Genomic DNA, 12,037 nt, shown 5'->3' with positions numbered 1-12,037 from the left:
CCTAGTTGTGCCAAAAGCAGCAAACAAGCCAAGTCCGCATATCAGCCTCACCAAGACCTCTGCAGCCTTGCCGCTATCCGCCAACACCTGGAAAGTTACCTCAACAAACGTACTTGTATATCAATGTGTGCAGCCACCGAGAAAGGGAACACAGTTGCAAAACGTTAATCTCGTGACTTAATCGAACAGAGCATTGCCGTGTTTGATTCAGGGTTATATAACATGCGCAGTGAAGAGAAAAGAATCTTAATTCGCAGAAGCAAGCATATTGATCTACATGCAGAGCTGAATACGAGGCAGCCTGGCGCAGCATGGTAAGTCTCTTAGGGACCACCGAAAGATGCTTTGCTCGGTGGACTCCTTGGAGCGCCCGAAGGCCGACTAACAAACCACAAATTTCGGAACTATGTTCTGCAGGCGCGAGTGGCCGATGGACCAGTGGCCTTGACGAATGTTTTATGGACTATTATTTCCCCATCGAGCTCCCAAAGTTTGAGCTTCAAGCCGTCCCGCATACAAAATATAACAATTAGTTCGCTCTCACATCGTTGCCCCAATTCCCTTTGTACTTGTGTCGTTCAGTCATAAAACACGTTGAGAAATTGTTAACGAAAGGCCCATTAGTGTTAGGGGCAGCTGATTGCAAGGGAAGGGAACGCATTACAGCTCTTCTGTCGATGCACACAACGTATCAAATCGTGCGATTCCCATGCTCTCCTGTTTCAACATCCTCTCCGGAGACGCTCCGTGAAGCTCTCGGCCTGTCTGGGAGCGCAGATCGGTTCTCGACGTCCGGTGATGGTAGCGATGAAGCACTGCTGACATCGGAGGCCTTGCGATCATGCGTAGGCCTCGTATCTCGGCGGAGATCAATGGGTGAAATTGCTCTGTCAAAACCCGTGATGTGTTCGTCCCCCAATGCCATTTCACCCTCGGGAATCGGCGCAAAGCTAGAGTTTGTCACGCCGACCGACGCTGTGTTTGGTGATGCAGGAGTGTTGGACTCGCCTGATCGCGACAATGAAGAGCCGTTCATTGCCCTAGGTTGGCCGGCGCTGACGAAACTGGGGGGGTACATGGTCATGTTACGAATATCATAGTTGATGTCATCAGGATGAGTGATCCGAGAAGAACCATGAACTTCGTGCACTTCAGTGTCTGGGCCCTCGACCGGACCATCATATTCGGCTCTTGGTGACCGCACAGGTGTAGATGATGACCAACGGTCCTGGTTGCTTCCCGGCTCACTCCTGAAAAAGTATCCTCCGGGTAGTTCATGAGGAGCCGTTTGTGCCATGGGCTGTGGCGAGTGGGGATGCTCCACCTCGGTGACGGATGATTCGGTCGTGTGGTCTTTGCCAGTAGACGTCGACCGCAGCCAAGACAGGATACCACTCTTCTTCTTGTCGTCTTCAGATAGATCTTGCCTCTGTTGGCGATCCCTTCGTGCCCTCCGGCAGCACAAAAAGATGAGGCCAGCAAAAAAGGCCACCCCAACCACAACGGGAACGGTGACCGCAACTGGAACGACCCAGTCCCTATGGTGATGTAGCGCCGGCGTTACAGTGGGTGCTGCTGTATTCGTTGGTGTGTTCGTGGTAGTTACATTGTAAGGGCCCCAGTTTCTGATCAAGTCTGTGTTGTAGGCCGTATTGAACCACCCGGCAATCTGAGGAGACATGCCGCCGTTAGGGGTCGGTGTTGCAGAGACGACACTGGCTACAATCGGAGCAGGCTTGTAGACATCATGAACAGCGGGATCGTATCTGCCTGTCCAGCTGAGATCGTTCAGATTGAAGACGTCGACACTGTTGTTGCTGGCTAACCCAGCTCCAAAATCTCCTGTGCCGCCGATTACAATCATTTGATCGGGGTATGGAGACATGCACACATGGCCTTGTCTTCTGGTCCCGTCAATGTTTGCCCTAATCCAGGTGAAGGAAGGCACGCTCAAGATCCACACATTGCCATACGCGGGGCCATCATTACTGTCCCAACCTCCGTAGACAAAGATTTCGTGGTGAGAGTAGTCCTCACTGGAGGCGACAACGGTGCAGAATTGTGCCAGTGGACCATCGGGAATTGGAGATCCTGAACTCAGCGACTGCATGCTCCATGTACTGGAGCCAATATCGTACACAGGAAATTGGGTTAAAAAGCTGTTCGCCACTGTGATGTCTGTCGTGTTGTCCGTCTCGAGGTATCCATTCAAGTCAGCAGGATAAACGACACCTCCAATCGCGATCAGGAGTCCCCGCGTTGAAGCCGGAATCCAGACGAGAGCACCCTCGGATCGCAGTGTGATGTTGCTGAGTGTGAGGTCTTCTCGCGACCAATCCGCGTGCCCTTGCAGGGTAGTGTCGACCCTGATGAGCCATGGTGAGTAGTCTTTGGGCGGAGAGAAGTAGGAGAAGGCCGTGCCATCTTCATTGTATTTGCCGCTGAAGTAGAAGCAGAGGTTCTCACTCGGAGCATTGGCTCCGGCGCCGTTTGTTATGTCTTTGATGAAACTCCCACTCTGCGGGGAGTAGGCAACATTTGGAACGCCTGCCTGGATACTCGAATCTGGCGGAATATCGTAAAGAGGGTCGTTGACAGTACGATCCGTAATAGTATCGCCGGAAAAGTAGTACATGCCCCTGGGAGACAATGTCAACTGGACAGCGCAATAAGGCAGGATACAGGAGAGTTACCCGTAAGCATAAAACTCATCATAGTCAGCAAACATATATCCGTCGAGGTAGTAATTGCTGATCGGGCCTTCATTGATGGATTGGAATATTGCAGGGTTGGCTTTCGTGGTATCAAAGGCGTCATGCATGCTGAGTCTATACAAAAAGCCGTCGGAGGAGGTGGAGGCTGTCAGTGAATCCCACGTGCCATTCCTATAAACTCCTGTTTCCAGATAACCTCCCTCGAGATACACATGGTCTCTGATCAACGCAGCTCTCGGTCTGTCCCAGAGACCGATGTCGCCAGAGTTATGGTCACAAAGAACGAGACTCAAGAGGGTGAGTACCCATGAGCTGCATTGCAGTATGGACAGCATAGTTGCCGTATGGATTTGCAACAATTCTCTGAAGTGTAGAGTTTAAGATCGAACCACGAGGCTCAGGCCGTCCCTCAGGCTATAGATACGACCTTCCATCAGCTCCAAGAAAGTTCAAGGGACGAGTGAGATCCTCCCACCACCACATAGAGTACACAAACGACTCAGATGATCGAGGTCCCTGCGGCAATGGTACGCTGGCTAGAAGAGCCTAGCTTGTGGCGAAGGTTATCGGACAGCTAGAGTGTTCGGGCTGTTTTCCGCCACTGAAAGACTTGTCGAGAATCCCTCCATGACTTTCTCGGGACCGGCGATGATCCAGACTGTGGTTGACAAGGGTGCCGGTCGACTTTCGTTAGTGCTGCTGGGTGCAACTCGAGCCCAATCGACGTCCCCGCAACCACGAGACAGGAAGAGAAGCACACAAAAGACGGGAAGTCGGGTGCAAGAATGAGCCTGCCGGATGGGGAAATGGTGCACAGCATTGCAGGGGGTTTCTGTGAGCAAGCAAGGATGCTCACTGCATGCTCTGAGCCTGAGGCCGCGAAAGAGCGGGCAGAAAGAAAGGCTGGGGCACGCTAAGCCGCTCAGTCAAGCTGCAACTGGAGTTGGAGCCTTCACCAGAAAAGGACAGCTTTAACTGGGACGAGTTACATTATAGCCCCCACGGATAGGTCGAGATTATGGGAAGCCGCTGCGGATTGTAATCAATGACAAAGACAAGGACATAGCCCATGAGGTATAGTTAAAGTGGTCGTACCGTAGTATACAGCTCAGCCTCATCGCCCTCTCAGAAGATGAGAACCACCGGGTGTATGAGGTACTCGTTGGTGAATGTCCATCCTTCACTCCTACTCGCCATCAAGAAAGTCATCTTTTTCCTTTTCTTTCCAGCCTCCTTTGTGCGACACCAGGAATCGAGCGGACAATCCTTTGCTGACAAGGAATTGAACGGGCGGCGGGTGAGGTGCCGAGTTCCCTTTTGGGACAGTGGTTAGCATCCACCCTGGTATGTGGTTCTAGCATGGTTTGACGGTGAGTTGATGTGCGCTGTTCACTGCCTTCTTAGCTGCGAATAGTGATCGAGCTCCCACAAGGGACGGCGCAGCCACTAAGTTGCCAACTGCAGAATTTAGAGCCCCATCATTCGCCTTCAAGCTTCACGTGCCGTGACGCGCCGATCTTGGGGTCTAGGCAGCTATAGGGCCCGAAGCTGAGACACATGTTAGTTCTTTAGGTGGGGGTTCTCGTATTTTTAGTGAGCTCCCGCCTCCACCAAGCCACCGCCGACCACCCCGCTATCTATTCAGTACAGTATATGCCTCCCCGACCCGAGCCTCCACTGACGCGCGCCCTTCGGCGCCGTTCTCCCCGAAAGCTAACCGTCATTAAGGATGACAATTTGGACCTTGTCGGGGCATCATCTCGACTTTTGACAGTAAATATTCCGCGAAGGATTGATCTCATCCACGCTTGCATTGCCCACGAGGCCACGACGTTGTTCTCAAAACAGTCTGCGGTAATGGATCGCCCTGCCGTCACTACGTGAACCTCGCACTTGGCGCTTCTCTGGAGCCGTACGCATACAGAAAGAATTGGCCCACTGCTCTCCCACTAACATGCGGAGAGGCTTGCCTTGTGCATAGGTGTGGTGTATCGACTAATCGAGCCGACGCTTCCAAGGCCAAAATGCCCTTGAGCAGAAGACCCTTACCTTCTCACACGACCGGCGTCACTGGGCTGCTTTTTTTCCCGCGGCCATACTCTACTCGGAATTCTCAGCCTCATCCCAACCACCTTCTCGACCCTTCAGGTGGGTCTGCTCTATGAGCATTCTTCCAGAAAGTCATGGTGCCTCTCTTCGGCGTTTCTCCGTCTCTCCAAGGCACATCTGGGTTTAGAGCTTAGATCGATTGGTAAATATGTCCGTTGTGATGGGGACAATACTCCGTACTGTGCCTTGGGTCCCACTTCTTAGGTCACAGTCCTCACCCGCGTCCGCTTTTGCGCCCGAACAATATGAGCAGCGATTCGAAATGCGCCCCAAGGTTTGTCTGTGTCTTGCCGACCCCTACTAAGAATATGACGGATCTTGGGAAATCTATGGGTGGGCTCGATAGACTCTACAGGAAACCCAAGCCGTCCTCTTCATTCGGTGGGCCTGGGACGCCGGGCCGTGAAGACTGTGGCTTCGTCGCAAGACTATGGATATTTATCGATTGGCGGCCTTTAGAGTCCAAGCTCCTGGCCATTCGCTATGCCAAGCAGGTTTGAACCCCGTCCTGCAGTCAGTGGCTGCCTCAAGGCAATACTTACAACCGGGGTGATGAAAATAGTTCACTGTCCTTTGCACACGTGCACCAGCACGGCCCAACGCTGGCCCGCTCGACCTGGCCCGCTATGCAAGCTATTGATCTGACGGTCCTAGGTAGCACCGCTTCCGTTGAGACACCGCTGATTCTGGCAATTATGACGAGCGAGAGAACAGGAACAGGACAGGACCTGAATCCTCATATATCGGACATGGTATGGATCAACTCCCCAGATTCTCTCCTGCTTCCCTCGCCTCAGAGACTTCCTCCATCTCGCTGTTGCCATCCTGTCACTCGTTCTACATTCGTTCACCTTCAATATGGCCATGAAGAGGCTGAACCTTGTCAGCCTTGCTGCCTCACTTTTCGTCGCCTTGACCCAGGCTGGAGATGGCGGAGACAGCGGCTGGGGCTCAAGCTCCTGTGCCACTGTTTACTCTACCGTGTGGTCTGTGTCAACAGAGTACGTACCTACCACAACGACCGAGGAGAAGACGATCTACTCTACCGAGACCGACTACGTGACAGTCACTACAACTGACACAGTCTATGTCACGGACACAACTATCCAGATATCGGTCCAGCCAACTACCATCGTGGACGTGGAATCGACCACCATTGTCGAAACAACAACCGTGGTTAGTCCAACCACTCTCGTGGTTCCGACAACGGTAGTGAGCTTGAGCACCGTCGTGGACATTGAATCGAGCACTATCACGGACATAGTCCCTACCACCATCATCAGCGTGGTTGCCACAACAGCAACAGTCTCGACATACCCAGGCCTCGTTACCTGTACCTCGAGGATCATCAACCCCACTTATACCCCCAAAGGTCCTCTACCCACCAATTACCTCTGGGGATGCGCTCCGGGCACAATCTGTACTCCTCCACAGATTGGTTGTAACTGGGAACAAAATCCTCCGGCGGATACATACGTCTGTGCCCCCGAAGAATGCAAGCCTGTTCCTGAGCTCTTCTTGCCAGCGAACCTCAGCTCTCTCTGGCCGAACCCGACCGAGACCACGTGCGCTTGGGATGAAGCACCCCAGGGCTTCTTCCACCTCAACCCACAGCATTTTGGACTCAGCTTCGCCATCTTCGATGTCTACGGCCAGCCACTTTGCCCGGCTCCGACGACGACGACGACTTGGGCTGAATGGTCTACTCCTCCGCCGAAGCCTACATCGACCTGGGCTCCTAAGATGCCCAGACGTGGAATAATGGCCAACCCGATCGCCGAGATCGTGAGCCGACAGAACTTTCTCACAGCGCCGGCGCCGTGCTATCGCATCTATGATGCTGCAAACCAAGCTGGTCAAGCGGTGGGCCTGGTCTATGACGAGCTCTGTCTCAATGGCACAACATTCCAGCTTGCCCTCACTCAGTGTCGCCAATGTGCTCAACAAAATGCTGGCAGTGCGACAGGCACAAACACCTTCCCAGAGCTTCAGAGTTACTTTCAATATTGCCAGACTCATACTTCATAAATAATGGGACTGCATCTCAACGACACGGTGGCATCGACCTTGCCAACTCAACCACGGGACGCCGTCGGCGTTCCGCAGTACGCAGTCGAATATCGACAAGGAAAACCGGTGTTAGTTCGTTATGATGCGGTTGAATTCCATGGCACGTCTCTCAGTAAAAGGCTATGAAGCCTGGTCGAGCCGGTATAGAGCGGCACAGACTAGGAAGCATGTCTTTACTTGATGTATATACCCCCATCTCCCAAAGCTGCTATCAGTGGCTTTTGCGGCTAGGAAAGCTTCGCGGACTTGACAAAAAAGGATCACGAAGATGGTTTACGGATGAAATCAATGATCTAGTTGGTGAGGAGAGAAACGACGTCACTCCTTCACGATGAAACATGTGTAAACTGAGATAATGATAATACATATGGCGATAGTCGCTACGATCAACGTTCTTTTCTTTCTGCTTCGTGTCTTCTTCAAGCACGTCCGAACCCACGAGATGAGCAGATACTGTACATTTCGGCCCACCTGTCACGAATTGAACCTGATCATAAACCCGATCGTCTACTTAATCTGCCGCCCATGGAGAGGTTCCGGTTTACATACATGTAGAAGTACTGGGCTCTGCAGAAAAAGGCAATATCCCGGCTTTTACCATATCTTCGAGCAATTGTCTTCACAACCATCAGGTCACCCTTCGGTTATAAGTCCCTGACGCCAATGTCAGCATGTCACCCTTCACTGACCGACTGATGGCTGTCCCTCGAACCAACGCCCACGAAAGCCCTGTAGCCATTTTGGCACCGGCTAAACCAGTGTGGAGTGGAACTTTGAGTGATTGTAGACAAGCCAGAGCTGTTTATGAGACGAACAGCGTGAGGCATAACACGTAGGAGAAAGTGAGCGCCGGCAATAGACCTCGTCCACAACTGACCGGAAGGAGTCCATTTGTCCTTCAATCTCTGAACATTACTGGCTAGGTTTGTCATAAGTGCTTGGAAAAGGATGAGCACATCCAAGGCAGGTATTGCGTTGTCAACCTCCCCACGTACGAATATCGACGTGCACCGTCAGTCTGCGCAGTTTCCAACTGTAAGAAGACTACTGATCTTCTGGACAAGATCGATCCTGCTCCTGATGCCTCCAGGAAATTATAATTATTTTCCTAATAGTATCCGCATATAATTTCAACAAGCTAGTTTAGAAGAAGAAAACTCTTTTCTATTCAGTACACAAAATGGTCGGCGAACTGTAGTCATCTGTTCAGCAGTGGGTGCCGCTTGTCACATTTCAAAATCTAACATCCCCCAGTAATTATCTTCGCTCATGGCGACTGAGGTACACTTGCTGGTTTCTCAGGGTGCTCGCCATCGGAGCTAGGTGCTTCTCGGTGGGCAGGGGTGTCTTGTTCAAGGCCATTGACAACGTCTCGGGACAACTCGACGTACTTCAAAAAGTCAGTAACGGCAGCTGGTACAGATCATCAGGGGATACTTACGTCGTATGCAAACTCGCCTATCTCGGTCTCGTCCATACCCATGATCTCTTCTTGCTCGGATGCACGAAGATGCAGGCCAGGGATAAAGTTGAGCACGAACAAAATGGCGCAACTGAGGACGAAGGAATATGCCATTCCAGTAACACCGTCGCAGAGTTGATAAGCCAGTTGAATCCAGTGATGATTGAGCCAGCCACCGTCGATCACTGTGGCCCCATCCAGATGAGCGATGTAATCCGCGGCGAAAAGTCCGGTCAAGAGATCTCCCACCAGGCCACCTACACCGTGGATTGCAAAGATATCGAGGGAGTCATCGATGTGAAGGAGGAACTTGAGCTTGGTGGCATAGTTGCAGGCAGCGCCACCTACCACACCGAAAATAACAGCTGCCCAGGCTGGAACGAAACCACTACCTGGAGTAATCGCAACCAAACCAGCAATGACACCACTGCAGAAGCCGACAGTCGACCATTTGCGTTCCAGACGGAAGTCAAGAATGCACCAGGTGAGTCCACCAACGCTTGCTGCCAAGTTGGTCACAACAGCAGCCATGATGGCACGAAGATTAGCAGACAGAGCGGAACCAGCATTGAATCCGAACCACCCAACCCAGAGAAAGACGGTGCCAATGACTATGTGTGTGACGTTGTGTGGGCGATAGTTGAGCTCGTGAGTACCGTGGCCGCGACGCTTTCCAAGCATGAGAGAATAGGCCAGGGCAGCGGCACCAGAGGAAATGTGGACGGGAGTACCACCGGCAAAGTCAAGACCACCCATTTTGAAGACCCAGCCCGATGAATTCCAAGTCCAGCAGGCAATGGGGTCGTAGACGACAGTCGCCCAGATGAAGGAGAAGACCATGGCAGGGAGCATTCGTCCACGTTCAGCGGCAGCGCCAATAGCGAGGGCAACAGTGATCGCGGCGAACATTCCTTGATACACGGCGAACATAAGATCGGGGATCTTGCTCGATCCAACAGAGGGAGCTCCCAAGACATTCCGGAAGCCAAAGTTCTCCATATCTCCAATGAATTTACCAGCGGAGTGGGAGAAAGCTAGAGAATACCCCCAGAAGAACCACTGAAAGGAAATCAAGGCTGTGGCTGCGATGGAGAGCCAGATGAGGGACAGGGCGGATTTTCGTCGCGCAAGGCCGGAGTAGAAGAAGCTGTGATTCGCTCGTCAGATCGGCCACACCGAACTCGATGGGAACACTACATACCCAACACCAGGAATCATAAGTAGCACCAAAGCAGTGGATGTGATCATCCAGGCAATGTCGCCGGCATTGTAATAGACATTGAGATCCTCGGTGAGAGAGTCCCCACCAGTCATTGTTGTTCCTGCAGTGACGAGATGGTATTAGTTGGGGGCCGTTTTCTGGACTCGCCTAGGCAGCCATCGGCCTCGAAGACGAGAAGGAGACTGCTTCGTACCATTGTAGACTTCCAGCGGAACATAGGGAAGCGATCCCAAATCATCAGTCGACATTTTAACACAGCGACTTTTTTTTTTACTAGGTTGACTGGTGAAGCGCCTGTACCAATTGCCAAGAGTAACCGCTGTAAAATCTCAGGGGCAAGTGAGGCTTCAAGAGGCAGGGCCGATCAGTGTCAGTATTAACTGAATGGCAATGGACGCGGAAATCCCTCTCATAAATTCGCAGCCAAAAGTTGACACCAGTGAGAAAACCCAGGCGAAGTGTCAAAAGATTGAAAGAAAGTCGGAACAGGTGGGAAAAGTAAGGATTGAAAATGAAATTCAGTCTGGCAAAAGGAACGAATATAGCACAGGAAACGAGTCCGAACGGTTGAGGTGCCACTATGTTGTCCTGATTGTGTCACCCGCAGAGCTTGGGTCAGGCTCAGGTCGACTCTTGGCATGTACTTCTAAAAAGGATGAAACCCTAAAGCAGAGTTCGCCGGACAGCGCCCGTCAAACCCCTGAAGGAGCTGTGAGGGTGACGGTGATAGGCTCGATAGCCTTGATAGAGAGCCCGGGAAGAGCCGGGCTAAGACCATGCCAGACGCCACCCAGCGAGATTCGGAGTGGGCAACACCAATTCAATAATAATGGTGTTGACAAAGCGGCTCAGGTTGCCTGTGGGCTGATTCAACGCTCTGGAGCCCCAGACACACGGCCAAGAGGCTACGCTGCGTCCATCACTGCATGCCTAGAAATGCAAACAGGAGTCCCCTCGCGAGTTGCGACAGCGAGAGGCAGGCTTGTTAGTCTCCATCAATAGCGGGGTTTCTCCCACATCGTCTCCTCACCTCTCCCGTCTTACTCAGAGCACTGGAAAATTCTAGGTATTGTGCGCGTTGCTGGTGAATACAAATCTCTGCCGGTCCATCTATAAAAACGTATCGGTGCAGGCTTCGATCAGGTACCCGAGTCGACATTCAGCCCAACGGTGCAAGATATCCGGGCTCCAAGGCTGCCTCGTGCTTCTCGCCTACTAGTTGTCGCTAACAATTGAAGGTTGCATAAGCCTCAAACTCCAAGTTCGCCAGGCACACTCTAGGCCATCGCCTGGAGGCGTGGAACCTCCTCGCAATTCTGGGCGAGATAAGCATTGGCCACTCGATTGGCTCCCACGCAAATCCAAGCCTTGGGGCCACCACGGCGATTCTGAGCACATCTCCACACAGATAACAGATTGGACGATTTGGGCACTGTTTCATCTCCTTCGGCTCCTGGTGTTGCCATGCGATAATACTACCCCCTCGCTTGTAGGTATGTTCCGAGTACAGAGTACCTACGGCACACCCGGGAATCGCAACCAGCACAAGTTTTTGACCTCTTGCGCCAATTATCGCTGTTCCTCAACCGACACCACTTCTGCCAGGTCATCTTATCAGAGCCTAACCGACTTTTGCGGGTCAGGGACGGATACATACTGCGTGACATTCACCTGACACATTTGCTGACCGAGATTGTGGTGAAATCTTTTCTTCTCGGATGTGACAATGTTATCAGGTAATACTTCATACCTCGCTTAGACTTATGGACGGGTGGGAACGTATGTCAACCCTGATGTGATCTTGAGTCAGTCCATCGAATTTGCTCTTTCAAAGTGGCTAGGCGTATTGGCTGAGAGCAGGCACAAAGAATCCACCACCTGTATCGAAGATCTAACTCTGCCTGGCCTTCTCTGGAAACACGGCACCTCGTAGCAAAACCGTTCAGTCACTGATCGAAGCCAAGCCAAGCGACCAGGCAATCCAGTCCATTCAATCCATTGCAGATAAGAAGATGGTTCCAGCTCGAGCACCGCACAGCATATTCCAAATGTTTTGCAAGCCCGGATACTTGGCCGCTGAGAATACTCGACCAGTCTCCTCTTCCGAATACCATTCTGAGCTTCGTGCGAGGGGCGCTCAATCACGGTGATCCCATCAATTGGGCAAGGAACGGGACAAAGAAGGCTCGCTTGTATTCTGCCTGGCAAGAGTGTGGCCATGTAGAGCCAGTTGTGTTGCTCTTCCCTACTGTTTGCTCCCAAGACCACCAACGCATGCTGGTCCGATGACCCTCTTCCTGCTGGGTCTTGCTGCAAAGGGTGGCTCGCTCAATATCGAGTTGTGAACGGTGCTTGCCCGCGATCGGGAATGAGATTAGCCGTCGCTTCTTTACGGAACCTGTACTCGAGAACGACTGGCAGGATATACTAAAGACGGAACACTTGCTGTATCTCTTTGGG

General features: G+C 52.1%; 3 protein-coding genes across 3 annotated transcripts; 1 reads left to right on the top strand and 2 right to left on the bottom strand.

The window, feature by feature from the left end:
- Nucleotides 1-691: 691 nt before the first annotated feature.
- On the bottom strand, nucleotides 692-2,821 carry AYL99_10942 (hypothetical protein; the record flags this gene model as incomplete). The annotated part of the gene is made up of 2 exons (XM_018842448.1): nucleotides 692-2,639; nucleotides 2,694-2,821. 2 exons carry the CDS (start codon nucleotides 2,819-2,821, stop codon nucleotides 692-694), a joined length of 2,076 nt encoding a protein of 691 aa, XP_018687861.1.
- A 2,860-nt stretch (nucleotides 2,822-5,681) lies between these two features.
- AYL99_10941 (hypothetical protein) lies at nucleotides 5,682-6,851 on the top strand (the record flags this gene model as incomplete). The annotated part of the gene is made up of 1 exon (XM_018842447.1): nucleotides 5,682-6,851. The coding sequence occupies one exon, from the start codon at nucleotides 5,682-5,684 to the stop codon at nucleotides 6,849-6,851; it is 1,170 nt and encodes a 389-aa protein (XP_018687860.1).
- Nucleotides 6,852-8,160: 1,309 nt separating this feature from the next.
- AYL99_10940 (hypothetical protein) lies at nucleotides 8,161-9,669 on the bottom strand (the record flags this gene model as incomplete). Its single annotated transcript, XM_018842446.1, has 3 exons — nucleotides 8,161-8,283; nucleotides 8,335-9,502; nucleotides 9,557-9,669. The coding sequence occupies 3 exons, from the start codon at nucleotides 9,667-9,669 to the stop codon at nucleotides 8,161-8,163; spliced, it is 1,404 nt and encodes a 467-aa protein (XP_018687859.1).
- Nucleotides 9,670-12,037: the final 2,368 nt, after the last annotated feature.

This window comes from Fonsecaea erecta, assembly GCF_001651985.1.
Source record: "Fonsecaea erecta strain CBS 125763 chromosome Unknown Scaff13, whole genome shotgun sequence".
In the NCBI taxonomy this organism is placed as follows: domain Eukaryota; kingdom Fungi; phylum Ascomycota; class Eurotiomycetes; order Chaetothyriales; family Herpotrichiellaceae; genus Fonsecaea; species Fonsecaea erecta.
This window is presented reverse-complemented; position numbering and strand designations above follow the sequence as displayed.